Source organism: Apodemus sylvaticus, chromosome 5 (assembly GCF_947179515.1).
Source record: "Apodemus sylvaticus chromosome 5, mApoSyl1.1, whole genome shotgun sequence".
Classification (NCBI taxonomy): domain Eukaryota; kingdom Metazoa; phylum Chordata; class Mammalia; order Rodentia; family Muridae; genus Apodemus; species Apodemus sylvaticus.
In genome coordinates this window covers 45467188-45491413 of record NC_067476.1, presented here as the reverse complement: position 1 = coordinate 45491413, position 24226 = coordinate 45467188, and the positions used below count along the sequence as shown (strand labels likewise).

Genomic DNA, 24226 nt, shown 5'->3' with positions numbered 1-24226 from the left:
AGAACCCAAGAGCATCAGCCCAAAGGTGGTACCACCCACAAGGGGCCCTCACCACTTGATCACTAATTGAGAAAATGCCCCACAGTTGGATCTCATGGAGGCACTTCCCCTACTGAAACTCCTTTCTCTGTGATAACTCCAGCCTGTGTCAAGTTGACACACAAAACTAGCCAGTACAGTGGATCACTGTGAGTTCTAGGCCAGCCTGGTCTACATAGTTGCAGGTTAGCCAGGGCTACAAAGTAAGACCCTGCCTCAACAACAACAACAACAACAACAACAACATATCAGTTTTTATTTCATATAATAGTGGAACTTCTCCAGAGAGGAAAGGGGTTAGATACTACCCCACCCAAATGGACTTGAGGCCTCTGGGAAGACAGAAATGAAGACTAGGTTGAGAAAATCAGTGAGGGAAAGGGTATAAAAGGAGAATAAAACAAGAAATGGAATTCCTAGGTTCCTCTCTTAGATAAACAGCATGTGGACTGCCTGAGAATATAACAAAGCAAAAGAACAAAAACAAACCCCCACTGCCCAGGGATCCTGTGTGGTCAATGGCTCAGGCTTGTGAGCTAAAGCTACTGCTAAACTGGTCCCAGGCTTGTTCTTGCCATTGTTTGAATGATGAGGACCACGGATAACTGAAATGTGTAGAGAACGTCACAGTTAATTAAGACCAGATTCCTGATGGTGTGCAATTGTATTACCATGAACTCACTGAGGAAGAGTTAAGCTGCTTTGCTTAAGTGCTGTCAGTGATGTGTTAGACAAAGAAGAGTCTGTCTTAGTTCCTAAGAAAAGTGAGCTCAGATAAAGGGAGTGGTAAGAGCGCCCGTCATGAATGGATGCTGGGAAAAATAATTTCAGAGCTTGTTGTGAAATAGAAAATCATTTCAAAAGAGGTGTCTAAGAGGGAATGATGCTTCTTCTAAGGAGGATACATCAAAAAGGGCAAATGAGAAAAACATGTAATTGTTTGTCCCTCTGACTGAATCAATGAAGAGTTAAATGCCCGAGAGCCTCTGGGCATCCAAGTTAAAAGGGGAATAGAAACCTCATTTGTTTTCACTGTCTACCAAAATAGATTATGCTATGTGAGAGCAGAGGCATAACAAGGCATTGAATTTATTAGATAGCTCTTATGTTACCCCCAAAGCTCTCTAAAGATAAAACGCATAGACTCTTAGTATAACACCCTTTATGCCCCCAAATTGACAGAATTTCATAATCAGACTTTAAAACGCCTGTCCTCTCAGGCTTTGTTTTGTTTCTTCTTAGTATTTCATATGTCCAATCTTTAAGTTCATAACCTCTCTGAAAATTTATATTTTATTTCAATAGGCTTTACATATTTCATGATAAGAAAAACATCAGCATTTTCTTCCTTTGTAGTGGGGATTTGTAAAGCCAGGCCAGGATAAAGCATGAAGAGATTTTTCCACCCTGTCCTTCCCACCACATCTGGACAGGCCCCTGGGAAGGGAGGTCATGGGAATGTGACTGAAGTCTGGGACATTCCTTCTCAAGCCCGTAGGGAGTTGCAAATTCTTTTAATGGGGCAAGTGCTGCTTATGAAACAGGACACAAAATAAAGAAGGTAGCAGTGCTTATTACAAATCCACGCTGAGTCCTCCGTTGCTTAGGGTGTAGTATTGCTGCTTCAGGTCAAGCTTAGCTCCTCTTGTCTATGTGACAAGTGGTCCCTGTGATACTGTCTTAGAAATATCTTGGAGTCTTTGCCCACCAGGAAATAGTTTGTAGCAACCATGAGACAGAAACTCAGATAAGGGGGAAAAAAAGATTAAAATGGAAAATCAATGCCTCCCCCAAACAGTACCATGAAAAATTCTGGGTTTTTTTTTTTTTTTTTTTAGTTTTTACTATTTTCTTCTTCATTTATTTACATTTATTTCTGTGTGTGTGTGTGTGCAATGTTGCTACAATATGTGTGTGGCAGTCAGAGAACTTTCTGGAAGAGGTTCTCTCCTTCCACCATGTGGGGATCAAACTCGGATCACCCCACGCTTCCAAATTCCCACAGCTTTTGGGGGTGCACTTCTTGCAAATCCATGCTTTGCCACTGTACCCTTCAAATAAACCACTGTACCGCACAAACTTAGTTTAGGATCAGAAGGTAACACAATCACTGGCACAACAACATCCTAACTTGTAAGCCATTCTAAGTTAAATCCTCTGGTAGCGGATCCCAACATATCTGCCACCTGAATGGGGGGGGGGGGGGGCACCATTACCTACATTTTGGCCTCATCATCTTTCCCAGTCAAAAGCAAGTATCTTTCTCTGGCTTCCCTTTTCCGGTCTCCAACCCGGAAGCCCCACCTACTCCTCGGGCACAGTGATTGGTTCCTTGAAATCTTTATTCATTAGGGGAAGATTCAAAAGAAGTCACCTGAGTAATTCGCTTGTCATCCCAGGCAGCCCTTCCTGGGGAAGCGGAATTAGCATCAAAATACGAACAGCACAAGGGCTATCCACAAAACACTTTGGAGAGCATATTAAATTTAACTCACCAAATCAGCATTTCACATTTTCAAAGTTTCTAATTTTTAAAATTTGGGAACCCACACTACTGTTTTTGTCTGGTCACATGCCCGTTGGACCTTGTCAGTTAGTAAAAAAATGTATGGCAAAATGTGGTATTGCAAAGTGAAAATAATAACAGTAATTAAAACTGACCGGGACTCACATTTAATGTGGTTCTAACTGCCTCTCCTGTTCATTGGTTTTCTTGTTACAACAACCCATGGATTTGCCTTGTCATCTGTATGTGCTTCCTGGACTCGCTCTTATTCACTGCATATCTATTCTAATCCTAGCACACTGTGGGACTTGAGGGTCAGTGGCCCTGAGGATACAAATGTGGGAGACATGGCTCTAACCTCATCGCCCATGCATAGACACACACATGTACGCAGGCTCTCACATAGGTCTATTCCCACCTTACACCTATACATACAGGAACTGAATTTTACATCCAATATCAGGATGTTATAATTGTCTGTTAATGTTTATCTTGGCTGAGCTAGAGGAAGAGATAACCTCCTCCCCTTCACCCCTTACCACCAGCTTCAGGAGAGCTGGCCTGAGAGCTGGAGAGCTGCCCCTACCCATCACCTACTACAGCACTCCAGGGAGCAGGCCCTGCATCTTTCCTGAGTAGTAGGGTAGAGCTGACCCTGGTTGCAGGAGTTTACAGGTGAGCTGGCCCTGAGGGTGTGAGAGCAACAGATCTGGAGAGCAGGTGGGCTAACCATCGTAGATACCTCTCTCCATGTATGTGTAGATGTTTTCAAATAAGGGTTCACAAATGCTTTCACCACTCCTCCTTATAGCCCACTGTCCAAAGGTAGGGGAGAAAAGATGGTAAATAGGACAAGGGAATGTGGACCTGTTTAGAAGTTATTCTTTTTATTATTCTTTTTATTTTTATTAGATATACTCTTTATTTACATTTCAAATGTTGTGCCCTTTCCTGGTTCTCTCCCCCACAAAAGTCCCATAACCCATCTCCCCTCCCCCTGTCCCCCAGTCAACCCTCTCCCGCTTCCTTGTCCTGGTATTCCCCTATACTATAGCATCCAACCTTGCCAGAACCAGGGGCCTCTCCTCCCTTTGATGTCCAACAAGGCCATCCTCTGGTGCCTATGCATCTAGAGCCATGGGTAACTCTATGTGTACTCTTTTGTTGATGGTTTTGTCCCTGGTAGCTCTGGGAATACTGGGTGGCTCATATTGTTGTTCCTCCTGTGGCACTGCAAACTCCATTGGCTCCTTGGGTCCTTTCTCTAGCTCCTCCATTGGAGACCCTGTGCTCAGTAACGGCTGGCTGAGAGTGACCCCCCTCTCTATTTGTCATGCACTGGCAGAGCCTCCCAGGCGACAGCTATATCCAGCTCCAATCAGCAAGTACTTGTGGGCATCCATTATAGTATTTGCGTTTTGCAGCTGTACATGGGATGAATCCCTAGGTAGGGCAGTCTCTGGATGGTCTTACCCTCAGACACTGTTCCACACTTTGTATCTCCTTCTGTGGGTATTTTGTTCCCCCTTCTAAGAAGGACCAGAGTATCCATACTTTGTTCTTCCTTCTTCTTGAGCTTCATTTGATCTGTGAATTATGTCTTGGGTATTTCAAGCTTCTGGGCTAATATCCACTTATCACTGAGTGCATACCGTGAGTATACTTTTGTGATCAGGTTACCTCACTCAGGATGACATTTTCTAGTTCCATCCATTTGTCTAAGAATTTCATGAATTCATTGTTTTTAATAGCTAAGTAGTATTCCATTGTGTAAATATACCACTTTTTTTTTTATCCATTCCTCCACTGAGAGACATCTGGGTTCTTTCCAGCTTCTGGCTATTATAAATAGTACTGTTATGAACATAGTGGAGCACGTGTCCTTATTGCATGCTGGTGAATCCTCTGGGCATATGCCCAGAAGTGGTAGAGCAAGGTCCTCTGGTAGTATTATGCCAAATTTTCTGAGGAACCACCAGACTGATTTCCAGAGTGGTTGTACCAGCTTGCAATCCTACCAGCAGTAGAGGAGTGTTCCTCTTTCTCCACATCCTCTCCAGCATCTGCTGTCCCCTGAGTTTTTGATCCTGGCCATTCTGACTGGTCTAAGGTAGAAACTCATGGTTGTTTTGATTTGCATTTCCCTGATGATTAAGGATGTTGAACATTTCTTTAGGTGTTTCTCAGCTATCTGGTATTCCTCAGTTGAGAATTCTTTGTTTAGCTCTGTACCCCATTTTTAATAGGGTTATTTGGTTCTCTGGGGTCTAACTTCTTGAATTCTTTGTATATATTGGATATTAGCCCTCTATCTGATATAAGATTGATAAAGGTCTTTTCCCAATATGTTGGTTCTACTTCTACTCTGACAACACACTGCACTATAGAGTCTGCATTTAGAATTAATATCCTTACAAAAGGCTTAAGGCAGTGAATTCCTTTCCTTACCCTCTGCACTCTACTACATGAAGATGCACCACCTCACTGGGAGCTATGCTTTTTGATCCTGGACTGGCCAGCCTCCAGGACACCAAGAACATAACCTTCTGTTCTTTATAAATCACCCAGTTTGTGGTACTATGTGAAGGCAGCACAGCCAGGCCACCTGGCAGTCCCATAAAGCTTTTGGAAAACCCCATGAATGAAATAACTCAACTATTAAATAGGTTTCCTCTTGTCCCCTGCCCCCTCTTTTTTAAAAGAAAAATGTCAGTCAAAGTCCTTCTGATGAATCAGAAGATTAAAATAGTAATGCTCAGTGTGGTTACTGCAGGAAGCTGCACAAACATTTTCATGTTAACTTAGAGATCAAAAAAATAAGAGACACCTCAGGGTTGCTATGGTAACAAACAAACCCTGTATGATGTTCTAGTCATCACCTATTCTGTTTGCTGAAGGTTTTCACTGGTGGTTGAGTCCAAGAAAGGTTAAAAAAAAAAAAAAGACAATTAACAAAGGACAGCTGAGACTTCCTCCTAAAGAAAGGAGACTAGGAGGCTGATGTGGGAACCTGGTCACATCTTCTCTGGTATAAAGTACGCAGCAAGAACAAATCCTCTCTCTCCTCTCTCATCTCCCAGAAAGGAGACTTTAAAAACAGACAGCAAGAAAATGTGTAGCTGAGGCAATGAGGGAATGTCTGTGGAGTGGAAACACAATAAGAGAAAATAAATCTAAAACTTTGGTTTCATAAAATGTGTTAAGTCCAACTGACTCTCTTACCCATGAACATATTTGCACAAATGCACTACTGCATAAAGAAATCAATCAAGAAGGCATAAAGAAATCAATAATGAATTCTTTCTATACTGGAATCAAAATATAGAGGACATATCTCATAATAGTATCCTAATTTTATTTTGCATGTGTGCCTATATGATTGCATGAGTACACACACACATTTGGAAGCAAAAGTTAGCCTAAAGCATCAATCTTTGGTTGCTGTCCACCTTGTTTTTTTGATAGTCTCTTACTTGGCCTGGAACTGACTGGTTGATTTAGGCTCCTTGGCCATGGAGCCCAGGGATCTGCCCATCTTTATTTCCCCAAATGCAGCGATTATATATGCATCCCGCTACATGCAACTGTTTACACTGGTTCTAGCAATAACTTGGGCCCCCCCAACTGTATTTTGAGCATTTCGCTGAGTGTACTATGTCCCCTGACCTCATGTCCTTTGTGAGTGCCCATCTGTATGGATAATCTCTTGTGTACAGTGGAGATGCATCACCCACCCATCAATAAAAATCTGATAGACAATAAGCTAAGACAAGATGAGAAGGTGGGACATCTAGCACAAAGAGAAAGGCATTCTGGGAACCAGTAAGGTGTGGAAGATTCACCATCTGGCCTCAGAGGAAGTCAGATGTATGAAACAGGGGAGAGGTAACCAGTCATGAGGCAGACATAGAATAGTGTATACGGGTTAATTAAGTTATGAGCTAGTCAGGGAACAAACCTAGCTTAAGACCAGACATTTACTAACAAAAATATGCTGTTGAGTTTTTATGGAAATTGAGACACAGGCAGAAAAGCCTGCAGTTCCATCCAGTTATCTTTACACACATAAAACACTACACAACTTGCTAGATGACAAAGGGAATGCACCATATATGCAGTCTCTTCACAAATATAAAACAACATGGGCACCAATCTTCATAGCCATACCAAATAAGGGAAGAGGGCAGAAATGAAGGCATATGTCTTAAGAGGCAAGGACCAGCATGGTCTTATGGAATACAGATCTTATTCCTGAGGAGACTTAAGACAGTTTTAGAAAATGGATGGGATACATGAACAAAGACGGGGTAACATAGGAGAGGATCACAAAGGTCAGTTTCAAGGTGGCATAGGAGGAGCTCATGAAACAGTTGAACACACACACACACACACAAAGAGAGAAAGAGAGGGAGGAGATGAATCTTAAACCACACTACAGAGTCTAAATATGAGAGTCATTATTTTATAGTTCCATTTCCTTCAGATCCATGATCCACCATCATCGTCCCCCAGGCTCTTTCTCATGAGCCCCAATGCACAGAGCTTCCTTAAGCTTTCTGTCTCACTCCCTGAGTAACCATCCATTCCCAAGAGGCCTGGCAGTCTCTAAAGAGTGCTTCTCCTACTTCCTTTCCTTAACACATCTTGACTTACCCTTGTTCTCAGTCACACACACTCCTCCAGCAGAGTTTGCCCCTTCTCTTCTCATCCTCCTAGACAGGACCATGCTGGCATTCTCTGAGTCTCCTGCGCTCCAACACTAATGTGTAGCGTGATCATCAACCCCCACTCTTCCAGGGTCTCACTGCCCTGCTCAATGTCATGTCGCTCCTGTTATCACTGAGCTCCAAACAAACACCGAGGAGTCTGGCTCCTGGTTCAGAGCAAATTACTCTTCCTCATTGCTGACATTACCCTGTAAATGTCAGAGGCTACACTGAAGGGCCATACAATACCTTACGTGGTTCACGGGCCTCTCTGTGCCTACACTCTGCTCAAAGACTGTTTCTCCCCGAAGTACTTTCCGCTAGTCAGTTTTTACTGTTAACTTGATAGAAACCAGAGTCACCTGTGAAAAGTAACTCTCCACTGAAGAACTGCCTACATCAGACTATGCTATGGGCAGCATCTCAGGCATGAAAATCTGTGGCCTGTTAGAAAAGCCACAGTGCTGAACCAGAAAAGAATCCATCACTAAACTGGGTTCCATGTACACTGAGTTCTTTTCTGTAACAATTTATTTTTTATGTATTTATGTTTCTGTTTGTGTATATATGCATGCAGGAATGCATACATGCATGCACATGTGTACATGCAGGCTCTATGTTTGCTGAACTAGATCTTATACTTTCAGTCTGTAGTTTCCCTGACCACCTACCCCTTTTGCTCACATGTTCCTCTAATATGTTCTAGTTCAGTTACTTGTTATATTACTATCAGTACTTGAAACCTGTTAGCCTAGCCATCTCTTAATGAAGGTTGAGTCCAAAGGATAGAATAGCATACCTTCCTTTTAGAGTATATAGCATGCTGCATTAGATAAACTTACACTGGACGTGGTGGTACATACCTGTAATACCATTACTCAGCCTAAGACAGGTCAGAAAGGCAGCCTAAGGCATTACTCAGAAAGGTCCTGAGTTTGAGGCCATCCTCAGCTACATAATGAGACCCTGTCTTGGAAAAACAAAAACAAACAAACAAAAAACTTGTCATGGTCAAACTTGATGGTCAACTTAAAAGCATCTAAAACAAAGTAGGAGTCTTGCGCCTAGGTAGGTCTACAAGGGTGTTTCTGAAAGGATTAACTGAGAGGAAAGGACAGTTCCCCATTATAGGCAACAGATTCCATGACTGCCCAAATATAAAAGATCTGAGTGAAAAGCACAATCCAAAGAGTACCCATGGAGGGACCCATGGCTCCAATTACATATGTAGCAGGGGAAGGCCTTATCTGACATCCCTTGTTTCTGTGGAGGCTTGATGCCCCAGTGTAGGGAATGCTAGAGTGGTGAGGCCGGAGTGGGTAAATGGGTGGGGGAGCACCCTCATAAAGGAGAGGGGTGGGGGATGGGATGGGGAATTTGTGGAAGGATAACTGGACAGGGGATATCATTTGAAATATAAACAAAATGTTTAATAAAAAAAAGAAAAGAAAAGCAGAGTTTGTTTGCTTGCCTGCCTGCCCTCCCCTCCTTCCTCATGAGTGCATTTGCTTTGCTGCTGCTTTCCTCCCCTGACACCAGAACGCAGGTTCTTCAGACTTCCAATGCGGTCTGAAAACAATCAGATCTTCAGGAATTTCTTGGGCCTTTAGCACCATATCAGAATTACTGAGATATGGTGGATTGAATAACTCTTGCATCTCAGCCTTTACAACATGCAGACCGCCATTGTTATACTTCCCAGCCTATATCATCTAAGATAGTCTAATCCACAGCCTGGTAATATATATCCATTCTCTTGTTATATTCCTCTACTGAACTCCACCTGATTCAGCTTCTAACTAACAATTATTTTTTTAAAAAATCAATTTTAAATGTATTCAGGGAATCCTATGGTGTTTTCTTGTTAATACTTTTGATTTTTCTAGACTTGTGACTACTGTGGGTTAGTCAAGAGAAACTATTACATTTTTCCAACTCCTTTCATAAAAAGCAAGTAGATAAGCCCATGGACTTAGGAGTATATGGCTTATAACTTCAGTTCTAAATCATTGGGCATCATTAGTTGTTTTTTTTTTTTAAGTATGTTTCTACTAAGCATTATTCTAAGGTAGATGACCTGCACTGAGGTTGAAAAGAGCCATTGACTTCAGCCCTCAATGCTTAAAGAGTTTATATGTATAGCTACACGGGTTAAAATTAAAATATGTATTCATAGGAACCTTTAAATGCATGTCCCATTATAATACAGTCCATTTTCAAGCATTGTGAGTGAACAAGACATTTTACCACATTCTGTAGGGAGCTGATGAAGTTCTGAGTGAATGTGGCTTGTTTGACAGGGGTACAGCCATATCAAAGATCAATCCTCAGCCCTATAGGAGTGGCAAAGTCTTCCCTAGGTCAGGCTCAGTGGGATGGCAAAGACTTCCTCAGTCCAACCATGAATGTTGATGGCATATGCAGAAAATGTCTACCGAGTTTTCTTCTTCTAGATGTTTACATCCTGAAGACTGCTCTCCTACAGAGACTGCTCCTACCAAGATTAATTAAACCTGCCTTTGTGTTCAGCTGTATATAATAATAACCCCACTTCCATGCTAAACTGTATAAAATAAACATAGGGAGCTTCTGGCATGCAACGGCTTCTCCATCAGTGAGCACAGTCTACCCAGAAGCTGTTTTACTTTGTCTGTGTGTTCAGATATGTCTCTCCTTTCCTCATTCCCTGGACACTCCAGTTAGGTCCATCTTCAGAGACACAGGAATACAGCAATATCCTCTCATTTCTGTCTCACTAACAATGACATTCTATTATGTTTGAGTTCACAACATTACTCAACATCAGCCTATTCACTGGAAACATTTAAATTATATAATGATTTTATATTAATACTACCACCCTTTTAAAATATTTTGAGACAAAATCTCTTGTCTTAGCTGTGGTGGTTTGAATAAGAATGCCCTCACCAGCTTCATTTATTTAAGTGCTTAGTCACTAGGAAGTGGAACTGTTGGAAAGGATTAGAAGGATTAGGAGGTGTGGCCTTGCTGGAGAGGAGTGGCCTTTGAAAGAAGTGTGTTACTAGGGGTCAGCTTTGAGGTTTCAATGTCCAAGCTAGGCCCAGCCTCCCTCCCCCCCTCTCTCTCCCTACCTCTCTCTCTCTCCTTCTCTGTTCCCCCTTTTCCCCCCCGAACCTGAAGTTTATGGTGTAAGGCTCTCAAATACTTCTCCAGTGCCATGTGTGCCATCATGCTCCCCACTGTGATAATGGACTAACCTCTGAACTATAAGCAGGCCCTCAATTAAGTATTCTTGTTCTTGTTGTTTTAATAAGAGTTGCCTCGGTCATGGTGTCTCTTCACAGCAATAGAACTGTGGTTAAGACAGTAGCCTAAACTAACCTCAAATTCACAACAATCTTCCTACCTCAATCTTCCAAGTGCTGGGATTAAAGATGTGATGTGATGTGCATGGCTCTGTTACCTGTTTCTAAAATGTATCTTTTCCCAGGCCTTGTGACACATACCTTTAATCTCAGTACTTGTGAGGCATGGGCAAGCAGATCTCGTGAATTCTAGATGATCCTGATCTACACAGGGAGTTCTAAGCCAGCCAGGGCTGTATGATCAGCCCCTGCTCATCCCTTCCCCAACAGAGAGAGAGAGAGAGAGAGAGAGAGAGAGAGAGAGAGAGAGAGAGAGAGAGAGAGAGATCACATACACAGAAATATCTTTTAATACTTTGTGTATATGTCAATAAACAGAAACAAACTAAGCATTTCTCACCCTCTCAGAAGAGACCCTAAAGGCATATGAGTTCACAACTCTAGTTTAAGTGTTCTCTGGTGCTCCTTATTGCTGTCTACACTAATGTTACTGCCACGTAATACCTGCAGTTTTTTCCTAGAAAGTTCCTCTGAGAACATCCTTCTATTTGATTTATTTGTAAGACTCATTTATTATTATTTGTAAAAGGAAATTCACAAATCCAAAAGACTCAGCAATAAAATTTTCTACAAATAAAATTGTATTACTTTTGAGTGGGTCATAGTGGCATATGACCTTTTAAAAAACATTTTTTTATTTTTTGAGATTCTACCATTTCTCCCTTTCCCTTCTTTCCATACTCCCTCTTGTTCTCTTTCATATTCATGTCTCTTTTTAAAATTATTGTTACATTTTTGTTTGTATGTGTGTATGTATGTATGTATATATTTATAAACTTAGGATATATAAATATACACATACACAGCATCACCAATATATGCATATGCATTCCACTACTACATTCTTAGGGTTATATATATATATATATATATATATATATCCTGCTAAGTCTCTATAGTGCTACCTATATGTATATTTTCAGGGATGGCCATTTGGTATAGATCATCAACTGGTATCCTCTTCCTGTAGAAGACTATTTTGTCAACTCTCAGCCTTTCTTAGTTTCGTTTCTTGTATTTATTTGTGTAAGGTTGAGACCTCATGGTCTTTCCCAGTATGTCTCCTTTTTTCCCTCTTTGGATTATGTTTAAACAGTCATGTTCATGAGTATTCAAAAGTGTTCCTTCTCTAATCTGATAATCTCACAGCAAACTTACTGTTCTGTGGATCTTACAGTATTTCTGCCCCATTATACAGTGATCACTGAGCCTAGTATGCAGGAATTGTGTTGTAGATGTATCAGTTGGGACTGGGTAGATGTATCTATCAGCTGGGACTGGGCACCACAACTCTACATTTTAATCAGTTCTAGTTTTATGTAATGCTCTCCTTCTGTTGCAAAGAGAACTTTTCTTGGTTAGGGATGAAAACTATACTTGTTTGTACCCAGAAATGGTTTAATAAAGTAGCAGTTGAAGGTTCTTTTCCAAGATCCATGGCCACACTAGCCCTGGGTTGGCTGGGTTTCCAGTACTAGGCTTGATTTCAGTCTTAATGAATGTAATTCCAGGTATAGATCTCTTGGCTATCACCTAGATAGGCATCCCACTACTGCATTCTTGGGGTTATCATGGCATGCTCCTCCTTGTGGTTCATGGGCATCCTAACTAGGTTCCCTCCTGGTTGCTTTCCTCCTTTAGAAGCTAAAATGGCACCTTGTGGTACTATGAAACCTCATCCTCAGTGAGGAGTGAAGTGGAAACTTCTGGTTTCTTTGGAAAGTCATTTCTACCAAATGATGTTTTGCTGGGGCACACAGGTAAAAGGAAGTTTTGCTAAAGCAGACAATTGAAAGGATATGTGATATTTAGAAATAAAATGAATATGACCCTACAGACAGTGGGAGCTATAGCATTGGTTTGCCTTGCTCCACCTCGCTAGTCTTCACCAAAGACACACATGTATTGATTCATCTTACACTGCATTGCTGAGCTTCCCTTGTGGCGACTTCATAGAGAGAAACTCACCCAAGAACTTCTTGTGAGGTTCCTGCAGCTTCTTGCTGCTTCTGAGGAGGACTTGGGCTGGTTGGCAAGTCTCACGATTTCTTCTGGATTGAACTACCCTTCCTGATTCATGTGTGGTATCTGCCAAGTAGATAGGACTGCAGCGGCTGATTCGTGTTCGGTATTTGCTAATGGGCTGAACTGAGAACAACAAAGATTGGAATCACCCCAAAGAACTATTTCTCAACAGGTACACTTCTCCCTGTATCCCAATAACCCTTCTTTTCCACTACTTCTGGTGGGTGGTAGTGGGCTAGAGGGGATGTTGAACACTTATTAAAAGTACGTTGAGGAACGTAATATATGCCTACAGAGGAAGCTTCCAGTTCAGTTTGAACATAATAAATCTTCTGAGCCCTGTGTCTGAAGGGCATGGCATCTTCAGCAATAGGAGGCAACATGACAACGGCAATAGTCTATTATGTTTCAGGAGTTTCTTGGACATTCCTGACCAACAGTTCTAAGAGGCCTCCTTATTCCTGACGATAGAGTTTTTGTTAGATAGGCTATGGCTCTTGGGGGGGAGTACTGTCAGCCCCTAACTCTCTCTCTCTCTCTCTCTCTCTCTCTCTCTCTCTCTCTGTGTGTGTGTGTGTGTGTGTGTGTGTGTGTACATGTATATTCATTTACATATATCCTGTTTGTGGTTTCTTTTGGATATATCGATAACAATATGCTTCTTTATGGATGTTCTAGATATCTCACTAGTAATCTCCTCTCCTTGCTCCTTCTGTATTAATCTCCCTCTCCTGTCTGTAATTAGAGCCCTCTCATTTTTCCTAATTCCACTTCAGATCACTGCTGCTTCTTCTCTTTGCTCTCTCCAACACCTCATCGTGTAGTGGACGTTAGCCCTTTTTATCTTCCTGTTTCTTCAGTTATTCTACATTATATATTTATATCTGAAGATTTGGAGCTAGGAGCCACAGATGAGAACAGAAAACATTTATCATTCTGGGTCTGGATCCCCTCACTTAATGTCATCTCTTCTGGTTCCATCCATTTACCTTAAACTCTCACAGCTGAGTATTCCATGGTGTAATGTACATCTGATGCATTTTTAATGAGCAACAGCAGCGATATGAATCACCACTGCATGGATTGATGAAGACAATTATAAATCCTTCCCTCAATAGAATTACTATTCCCACAGACATGACCACACATACCTTTAGCAGGAAGTAAAAAAAAATGAATTAATACAATTCAGGAGTAAACAAAATTACTCACATTCAGAAAGAAGGGAATTGTTTTAATTTGAGTTGTGTTTCTCCAATAAAACACTGGCCCAAAGCAACTCGAGGAGTAAAGGGTTTATTTCATCTTATATTTCCACATAACAGTCCATGGCTGCGGGAAATCTAGGTAGGAACTCATGAGGTACTTGGAGGTAAGAACTGAAGCAGAAGCCAGGATGGAATGATGCTTATTGGTTTGCTCTGCTACCTTCCTTATACAAACCAGGACCTCTTGTCCAAGAGTGGCAACATCCACAGTGGTCTGGGCCCATCCACATCAGTCATTAGTCAAGAAACTGCTCCACAGACATGACCACAGGCCAGTCTGATGGAACCTGTTGAGGTTCGCTCCTCCCAGATTTCAGTTTCTGTCAAGTTGACTAAAGCTAACAAGTGCAGAGATGTAAGTAAGGTTTGGAGCTATGGGGAATGCTTGGCCCATGTGTCTGTCACTGGGAAGATGTGGGATTATAGTCACAAGGGTCGTTGGCCTCTTTACTCACATCCTAGTTTTAGCTCCATTTGCCATTCTTTATCACAAATGTGTTCTTGGAAGCATCATGTATGAGAAGACAATGCTCTACTCACAGAAGATGCAGCCACAAGTGTCTCCAACATTCTATTTTCAGAGTTTCACGCCACTCTCTACCTCACTTTTGTTACTTTAGCTGGTCATCACAACTACTTTCTTGTGAATTCTTAACCAGCCCATCCTATCAGGTAATAATATCCTTTTCTCTAGTTTAATAATAATAAGACTAAAATGTGTCAAATTAAACTTTGTAAAATCAGGAGGGGGTAAGCGATAAATATATGAGCTCTTAATTACTCCAGTTTAACATCCATAGATTCTTTGACAAAGACACATTCAAAAGCACACAGCATCTAACGTCATTCTTTCCAACCTGCCACTTTGTGTATGTGTTGAAAAATTATTTATGAAGAGTAAAAGTTAATATTTTTAAAGCAAATTGGTTTTCCCACATTTTGTGTTAGTCACCCGAGAGTGAGCATCAAAAGATCAGGCAGCCATCTCATTGGCCTAGAGGCTAAGAAATGTTTCATCACCTTTCAAAGGAAAGAATTAAAACTATAACAGGAAAGATTAACTGAGTTCAGATTGCCATCCCCTCCCCCACCAAAGCTTTCAAACTGTAATCTCCATCTCTACAAGAGAGTCATAGCAACATAGCAGCTGACACTGAAAACGCACTTGACAACCAGGATGCAGTTTCTCCAAGTTAAACTCACTTCCATAAAGGGAGCAAGATTGCTCAGTACATCCCAAACCAAGACCTGGCCAGTCACACTGATCACACACCCAAGTTTCTCAGATAAAACCCACATGTGACCTGCAGACCGGGAACCAGAGTATTCTCCCAGCCTAGAGTTCTTAACAGTTTGTTGGGGAGGCAAAACTACACACCTCAGAATCCCATGGTTCATAGATTATTAATGATGCATGGAGGAGTGGGATGGTTGTTTTTACTAATGTACACTCTAAGAAAACAAACTGAATTCCCCTGTGGCATCTGAAGAGAACTCTTATTTCAGAACCTTTCCTGGTACTACACATGTGAAAAAACCTAAAGTGAACAGATCCTGTTTGACTGTTAGGATTATAATATTAATACATTAAGAAATGAATGAATGCAAATGACAGAAGACCTCAGGTTAACTCTGGTAAAGACAATATTAACTTTATATCTTCCAAAGCTCACATGGCTAATGAACATCCAGATATTTATCTCGTTGTTTTGTTATCCTTGGTACTGTGTTTCCAGGAGATGGCTGCTCCGGAACAACACTCCCTCTCTGGACATCAGTCACAGCTCTGAACTTCAGTTAGTGCCAAAGAGAGGAAAAGACGCAATCATCCTTCCCTTTCAGAACTCCCCCTCCACCTGCATCTCCACATGCCCATAGCCAAGTGCAGGTGAACTCTCCAACTCTCCTCAACAAGCCTTAGACCATCTCAGAGGCACTCTTGGTGGAAGAAAAGGAATCCGATTACGCTGATTGTTTGTAATCAACTTGATACAAACCTAGACATATCTGAGAAAAAGGACTCATAACTGAGAAAACACCTCCATAAGATTAGCCTGTAGGAAAGGGTAGGATATTTTCTTGTAGGCATAATGTTGCTCTGAACTGTGTCAAGTCACCCTTGTATTATTTGAATGCTGATTTCTCTGCTCCCATATCTGATTGCAATCAAGACATGGCATTGTAAACCTTATTCTAAGAATCTCTGGTCGGTCTCAATACTGTGTAAACATTACTCCCTTATTTATTCTCTGATTTGTCAATAAAAGCTGATCAGCCAATGGCTGAGCAAAACAGAGAATAGGGCTTCTGATCCTAGCCAGGGGAGGGGTAGAGAGAGGAGGAAGACAGGCTCTCCATGAGTAAAAGGTCTAGGAGCCACCATGGGAACACACCTGAAGCAGAGAGAGCCAGATCACTACCAAAATGCAAGGATCTCAGGGATTTTGGCTGGGAGGTAGCCAGATTACCTCTGAGGAAGAGAGTAGATTAGTACCTGCTCAGCTATTGTGCTTTAAAGCTTAATTAAATAAATTTTAATGTCTATGTCTCATTTATTTGGGAACTAGTCCAGATAAAGATTATAACTTTTAACATTGTACGAACTTTCTCTTGATCAGTGATTAATGTGTTAGGACCCCACCCACCGTGGCATTGCCATATCTGGGCAGATGGTCCTAATGGTACAAGAAAGCAGTCTGAGGAAGTCATGAGAGAAAGCCAGCAAGTGACTCTCCTCCTTGGTTGCTGCTTCAGTTCTTGTGTTCAGTTCTCCGCTTGAATGTAACTCCCTTCAGTTACCTGACAGTATAAGGTGAAATGAATCTTTTCCTCCCCAAGCTGCTGTTGCCCAGAGTGTTTTATCACAGCAATAAGAAAACTCAACTTAAGACATAGATGCTTTGTGCTAGATGACAGTTGTACAGTTTTGGCCCAACAAAGTATTTTTCTGTTTAGGTACAGCAAACATTTATTAAGGCTTTATTACAGACCAATGAACAATCCTTTCCTTACTCACACCTTAACACTGTCAGAAAATGGTCAGTTTAACCATTAGGAAGAGCTTTCAAAATCCAGACTTGTGCCTGCATGGATCTTTGTCCTTGAATTGTTAAGAAAGCCATGGGCTATTAGAAGTTAACTAGCCTAGACTATAAAGAAAGAAACAAGAAAAACAATATCCTACAGGATCAAAGTATATGCTTTATATAATTGTATGATTCTATAAAAAGATCAAATTAAGGCTTTTTATATTCCTGAGAGTCTGGTTTTCTGGCCTCAGTCTGGTGCTACAACAGACAGATTCAATAATATTGGTGGTTGTTTTTCCTTTTGCATGTGAATATGCACTTATCCTACTGAGAAAGCAGTATATAATTTGTCTAAACCAAAGGGTTCCGGAGCATTGGTTATGTTTACCTCTGTGGGGGAGGACTGTCAGTGATTCTATGTTGACCTTTCTTCTTCAGATTTTCTCATTGGGAATCTAGTACTTTTGAAATTATACTAAATAATAATAATTTTGAAATCATGGGAAGGTCCATTCAAAAAATATCATTTAAAGATGTAAAGAAAGATTATTCAACAATTATTCATGCATATATAAACCAATATACATATATACACACATACTACATACATACACACATACATCTTATTTTAGCTGTGCATTTCTTTCTGGCAAACAATTGTAAAATTAGTGGACTGTGTAGGAAATCAATAACACTTGTTATCAGACATTTTCTGTGTATCAGGAAATTAGGATCAATTTGGTTAGACAGCCTAGCTCAGGGTCTTTCATGGAGTTACAGTTAAGTTTCTGTGAGAGGATCCAAGTAGGAGATTGAGGCTGAAGAATCTTTATGTGTCAGCCACATGACACTGCAGCATTCCTGACCACATGAGCCTCTCCAGACACTATTAGAATTCCTAACATGACCAAAGAAGCAACAATTCAGTGGTCCCAGACGCTTCTATGACTTGGTATCCGAATTGGCACACAGCTCTGTTATCAAAAGCTGATTACTAGAAGGGAATCACTGAGCTTTGTCCAGTCACAAAAATGAATGAATGAATAAATAAACTAAATGACTTTTGACAGGAACATCAGAGAGAGACTTTATGGACATATTTTAAAACTCACATACTCTATGTTCTCCAATAGAAAAATAAATAAATACACAGACAAGCACACACAGTTTTCTTTATCTTAAAGTGATCTCTGGAGCAGAAATAAGACAATTTATAAAACTATCTGTACTTTATTTTTTGTTTTCTGTTCCTTTAAAACGTTAGTTATTGGCAGGGGTGGAGCCAACAGGCATGCACATCAGGGTGTTCTTGGGGAGTCCAGAGAACATCTTTCTTGAGTCATTTCTCTTCTTCAGCCACGGATTGCAGGTTGTAATGGGACACAATCCACCAGGCTCATGTAGCAAGCACTTTTGCTGATGGAGCCATCCTGCAGCCCCTCTACTCTTTTTTACATGAGTTTTTAAGTTAGTACACAAAGCAACGGCTCCATGATGCCATGTTTTTTAAAGTTAGCACACTGAGTAACAGCGGTGTGGTACCATGTCTTTACATCATCTACTCCATTTTCTTCATCCTGTTCTCTACGGCCCCTCCCCTCCCTCTCCCCCTGGCTATCTGTCTTCTTTTCCCCATTATTTTATGCTTCTTACAAATGTAATTTCTCTTTTTGATTGAAGAGTTAAGTTTTACAAAATGTTTCAGTTTATAGTCTCAGTTATCCGTGGTGCCTATGGTAAAATTAACTGTATGATAAACTTAGAATTGGTAATCTTAGAACATCAAACCTTTCTGTGAATGAATACAGGATATCTGTCCACTTATACCTTATTTGGTGTCCCTTGATTGTCCTGACTTTCTCTGAAGAGATTATATATAATTGTACTTTGCTGCAACTATTACTAAGGATTTGTACACTTATTACTATACTGTACTGCTATTCACTGATAGTATTATATTCTTTCAAATGCTATCCGATTGTTTATTATTGTGGTAAGGAAAATAGCATATACTTAAGCTAGTATTATATCTTGCCATCTCTCTGTGTTCTTTCATTAAATCAAATATTTTCTATAATTGAAATACAGAAATTGAATAATTCTGTAAATTGAAAAAAAAACATTACAGTGTGTTGAATGTGGTTTACAACATCATAGACCATTAATGATGTGTGTGTGTGTGTGTGTGTGTATGTGTGTGTAGACTAATGGTTACAAATATGAATGATAGATGGAAAAGTATTGATAACTTCATGAATTGGTTGACTCTAGGGCTGTGAGGAACAAAGAACAAGGGAGGAGTCAGTGGGGATTTTACTGTAACACTGAGTGTCCATTTGGAACTTCTTTAATTAATGGTACAGAGTAGTGGAGGATTTTAAAAATATAGCTCTAGTTTTTCTAAACTTTTATCTTTCTTTTGCATGTTGTGTAGTATGTGTTTGCCTATATGAGCGAAGGCCCAGGACTGAGGTGGATCCCTGTTTCTTTCACTGGGGAAGCCTGTCTAAGTTTAACCCAATGTTTGCCCATCAGCAAGCCCAGCTGTCCATCTTGCTCTGAGAATCCCGTCTCCATTACAGTCACCTGGCAGTCAAGGGGTTCAGAGGACCCAAATTCTGGTCTCTATGCTTTCATGCCAAGGTGGCCACGGAGCCACCTCCCCAGACCCCAGATTTTTATATTAAAACTTTTTTCATAATTTTAAATATTCACAAAAAAACAAAAATAAAGAACCTCTCTTTTCGGTTAGCATCTATGTATTCCTGTTGTATTATCCCAGAGAGTATTCTCTACCCATCTGAGTGGCCGATTATACTTCCAGTCTGTTTCATCCTGTTTAATACAAAAGGATAAATAGTTCATTTGAGGTTCTTCCTAACCCAGATATTCTAGGTTCCTTCACTTTGTTGGCCCCTGCTCTGCCCCTTCCCCTTTTAAAGGTTCATTACCTGAATCCAGTATCAATCTATCTTGCCTTTCTGTGTCTCCTTTTCCAAATTTTCCAGGGCGCATTTGACTAAGGCACGCACAGCAAACAAGCTGGCTAAAGTCCCGGGATCAGTGTTTTAGTTTGCTTTCTGTTTATTTCTTTATGCGGCTTCCAAATTCTACTTATTATAAAAGCCCTAACATTTCACCGCCCTTTTTCTATCCAAGAATAGATGTAGGGGGAGGAACACCCCGTAGAAAACTCACTCTGTGGAAAAGAGTGCTTCTGGGTTGCTGCTTTCTTAGGTGGCTTTAGACTCTGACACAGGAACCGACAGAAGCAAGGGGAAACGCTGCTGTGGGAAGAACAGGTTGAAACGTTTCAGGGAGGAAGAGAGATCGGTGCGGTGGACCCTGAGTGAGGGGAGTCTGGGCTACAGGGTTGGAAACTTCCCACTGTGTCCTCACCCGCAGCAGCCAGCAGGGTGTACCCGCCCTGCTAAGACGGAGACCTCTGAGCTGCAGCCTAGCGCCCAGCATACCCAGGCACCTGCAGCACTGGCTCCCTCCATCTCTCTGGGGAACTTGACTGCAGGCAAAAAAAGTAGGAGGAGCTTGGCCATCTGGGAGCCTGCTTCCCCAGACGTTCCCTGGCGCAGACATGAGCTATCAGCAGCCACAGCTGAGGGGTCCTCTGCAGGTAAAACTGGCAACAACTTCCTTAAGTTTCAGGCTAGGATCTTGGTTTGGCAAAAGGGGGTAGATCTGACTTAATCTGACATACACCTATTTGGCAAACACTTTTCAATAACATCAATAACCTCTTTAATTTCATGAAATCATGTGCTTGACTCCTAACAGACTCTGGAGTTGGGTCAAAGCAGTTGGGTAGCCACAACATGGAGACTCATGGAGACTTAAGGATAGACTTTAAGTTCTTTTGGATTACCGGCCACTCTTGTTTTCCCTGCGAATTGACATATTATTAACACTGTAGGCATAACTTGATGTCATTACTGTTTGAACCGTGAATTGCTAATTTGTCTGACATTTTTCATGTTCAAACTAGTAAATATTGATTTATTATTTTATTTATTAAAATAGAGAGAGACAGACTCGAGTGACAGAGAAAGCCTGGTCTCCAGACATGAACACCGAGGGAAATCAAGTCTGTCTGCAGCTGTTTTCAACGTAGTCAATTCTGTTATAGGATCTGGGATAATAGGTAAGCCACCTGTGTCTGCTGGTTCTGCTTATGAATCAAGTAAAAAGACAAGTTTTTCCAAGTGTCATTATTCGCTAAAACTTCAATGGGGAAATTGCTAGTTTTCTTACACTAAAAGCTTTTATATTTATTTCATCATAGTCATGTTCTGCCTTCTTTATGCAGAAGATGCCCTGTTTCCCTCCACGGCAGACAATAGCATCCTCCAGTTGGGGAGAGGGGCTGCACAGGGACTGGGAAAATGGGCTCTTCGAGACTGCCTAGTCAGTTGATCATTTCGACTAATTCATTTGTTTCTTCCTTCTGAAGCAGAATGTATTACAAAAATCATAGTATCAGTGTGAAACCTGAAGATTCTTGCATATATTATGTGTACAAAAGCTTAATGAGAGACTTTTAATTATTCTATGAAAATTAAACTAGATAATATCTTCTTGTGCACCTATATGATTTAAAATGTGAATTTATGAAATGTTTTTTTTATATCTAGTCATTAATATAGTTCATTTACCACAGTACTTTCAATTGGAAAGAACAGTCCCTGTGATTCCAACAAATTAGAAGCAAGGGGAAACTTCTAAAAAAGTAAAAACCTTAGAAGGTATTGCATTCCATTAAGAAGCAGTATTTCCCAGTGTTTATTACTCTTTTTGTAGATGGAAGCATTCCATTTCAGAAAAGGCAGGGAAAACAAGACCCTATCTACTACGATGCCCACCAAATATGTAACTCTTTAACTACAAAATTTCCAGATGTTAATGTACTTAAAAGTGTAAGTTGATCAAATGGGTTGATTTTTAATCTTCATTTATTTATTATCTCATTTTATGTGCATGTATAGGTATTTTGCCCGCATGTGTATATACCACATGTAGGCCTGGTGCCCACAGAAGTCAGTTGAGGGTGACTGATAACCCAAAACAGGAGTTCCAGGGTGGCTGGAAGTCGCCACATGGGTCCTGGGAAATGGGTATTTGGTAAAAGCAAAAAGCACTCAACTACTGAGCCATCTCTCTAGCCCCTGAGTTTAATTTCCTTATTTTTTCCCAAGGTACTGTGATTTCCGGCTTTACATTAATCCATATGGTTGCTTTGTAAGTGAACAATAATTTGAAGGTCCCTGAGGTGAAGCAGAGGCAAGCAGGGACACATGTTTGTCCAAAAGCTGATCTCCGTGTACATGGAAGTATGGGCGGTTCAGGATTTATTCCTGATGTGAACACTTTTCCAGGCCAATCCAGGCCAGCAATATCAAAACGTTCCCCTTCGCTGCCCTCAGCAGAATTATTTAAAAGAGAAATCTTTTTTTCTGAAACAGAAATGTTCCAGAAAGAAGTGCTTAAATTATTTTACTTTGGATATTTTATAGTCTATAATCTAAAATGACCCATATGTACAAGGTAGTGAAACTGATAGGTCATAAACCTCATTGAGCTTGAGAAGAAGTAACTTTGCTTTCTTATTCCTCCACAGTCTCTCTATATTTTACATGGTTCCCCCATTTTGGCTCCAGAGTCAGTCTTCCCTAAGATCCTACTGCTGTTCCCTGGTGCTTTCCACAGCAGCATGGAAGGAAGGGGTCTTCATTCTCCACGGGGGTCCAGGGCACTAACCATCACTCTGAGATAAGCATCATTTGCGTGACCAGGAGTCAGGTTTTCACGTGCTGCTTTGTAATTCTTCCTCTGTCATCTCATGTGCTTGCTTTCATGACAGGTCTTTAACTTAATGACATTCCATTCTGAAATAAGTGCTAATGTGCTAATATTTGATTTAGGACTACCCTACCCCACATTACAATTTTTTAATCGCTAACATAATTTATGTTACCTTCTATATATGAATTGTGAGAGCTTTTTGCATTTTCTAGATGTCTTTTTAATGTGAGGTTGGTGCATTTTATGTGTTCCCAGGATTGCCTTATTCAATGAAGCAAGCTGGATTTCCCTTGGGAATACTGCTTCTATTCTGGGTCTCATATATCACAGGTAAATAGCATACAACTGCATCTCCCCACAACTTAAATTGTGCAACGACTTCTTTGCTTACACAAATATACCCTGCAATTGGATTTCCTACTTAATTAAGAAAAGTGCATCAAAGCGTCCTAAGGAATTTAAGCACCACATCTGAGGAGATTTGCTTTACTTCCTAATCCTTTAAACAGATTAGTGAAGTAGCACTCTGTATCACCAAGCCTAAAGCTGGTCATGTGCCTTTGTCACTTCACGCAGAACATGGTGGGTGAGAAAGTCCTTTCCATGACTGATTGTAGCTGAGAGGACATGGGTCCCCAGTATATAAGGCAGAGCTGTGTGGCAGGTGCATGCAGATGGGCAGCCATTGTCGGCTGTGTTTGTGTAGGTGGTGCTGGGCTTTGGGTGTTTACCTGGCAAGGCTGGCCCTTCTCTCCTGTGCTGCCCATGTGCTCTGTCTGCCAGAGCCTTCCTGCGCAGCAGAAAGCTGCTTCTAAATCACTTTGTCTTCTGCTCCCCACTCATCCAACATCTATTCACACCCACAGGTTGCCATTCCTCAGATAAATGCAGGTTCAGCACTCCGACCAGGTCTCCTCGCTGTAATCCTCAATTCAGCCAGTTCTGCCATCCCTGGCTTACTTTCTGAAACTTTTTCCTCTGACTTAGGATCACTGTGAAAGAGCCAACAGTCTTTAAGATGCAGGGAGCTTTTGTTTACATTTGGGGGGCTTTTTGTTTGTTTTTGTTTTGTTGTTGTTTTGCTGTGGTGTAAGTTATCAACAGGGTTGTTTTGCTGTGGTGACAGTTATCAGCAGTAACCTAGATAGATGCCTTGGCCCAACTAGTGGAAAATCCCTCAACTGTCCCCTCTTTAAACCTATGGCCTAGGCCTCAAGGAATCCCCTCCTGTGAAGTTTATATACTTAGTTTTACAAGGGATTATTGTCAATAATCCAAAAACCAGTCAAACTTTGTTGCCACTGTGGGGAAGGGGTAGTGCAATGGGGGGTGCACTTGGGGCTCCAGAGATACACCATCAGTCTTGGGGTGTTGCTAGTCTCCACTCAAGACTTCCTCCTTGACACCTGTTTCCTCTGCCTTATCCATTCAG

At 41.1% G+C, this 24226-nt stretch overlaps 1 protein-coding gene across 2 annotated transcripts in view; it reads left to right on the top strand.

The window, feature by feature from the left end:
• The first annotated feature begins 20572 nt into the window (after window positions 1-20572).
• Window positions 20573-24226, top strand: part of Slc38a11 (solute carrier family 38 member 11) — a 45378-nt gene continuing 41724 nt past the window's right edge. The window contains exons 1-3 of one of the 2 annotated variants that reach the window (XM_052181145.1): window positions 20573-20611; window positions 21016-21136; window positions 23050-23124. In XM_052181145.1, the coding sequence (XP_052037105.1) occupies window positions 20573-20611; window positions 21016-21136; window positions 23050-23124 (235 nt within the window). Of the gene's footprint in view, window positions 20612-21015; window positions 21137-23049; window positions 23125-24226 lie in introns of those variants that run through there. The other variant, XM_052181146.1, reaches the window with a different exon arrangement.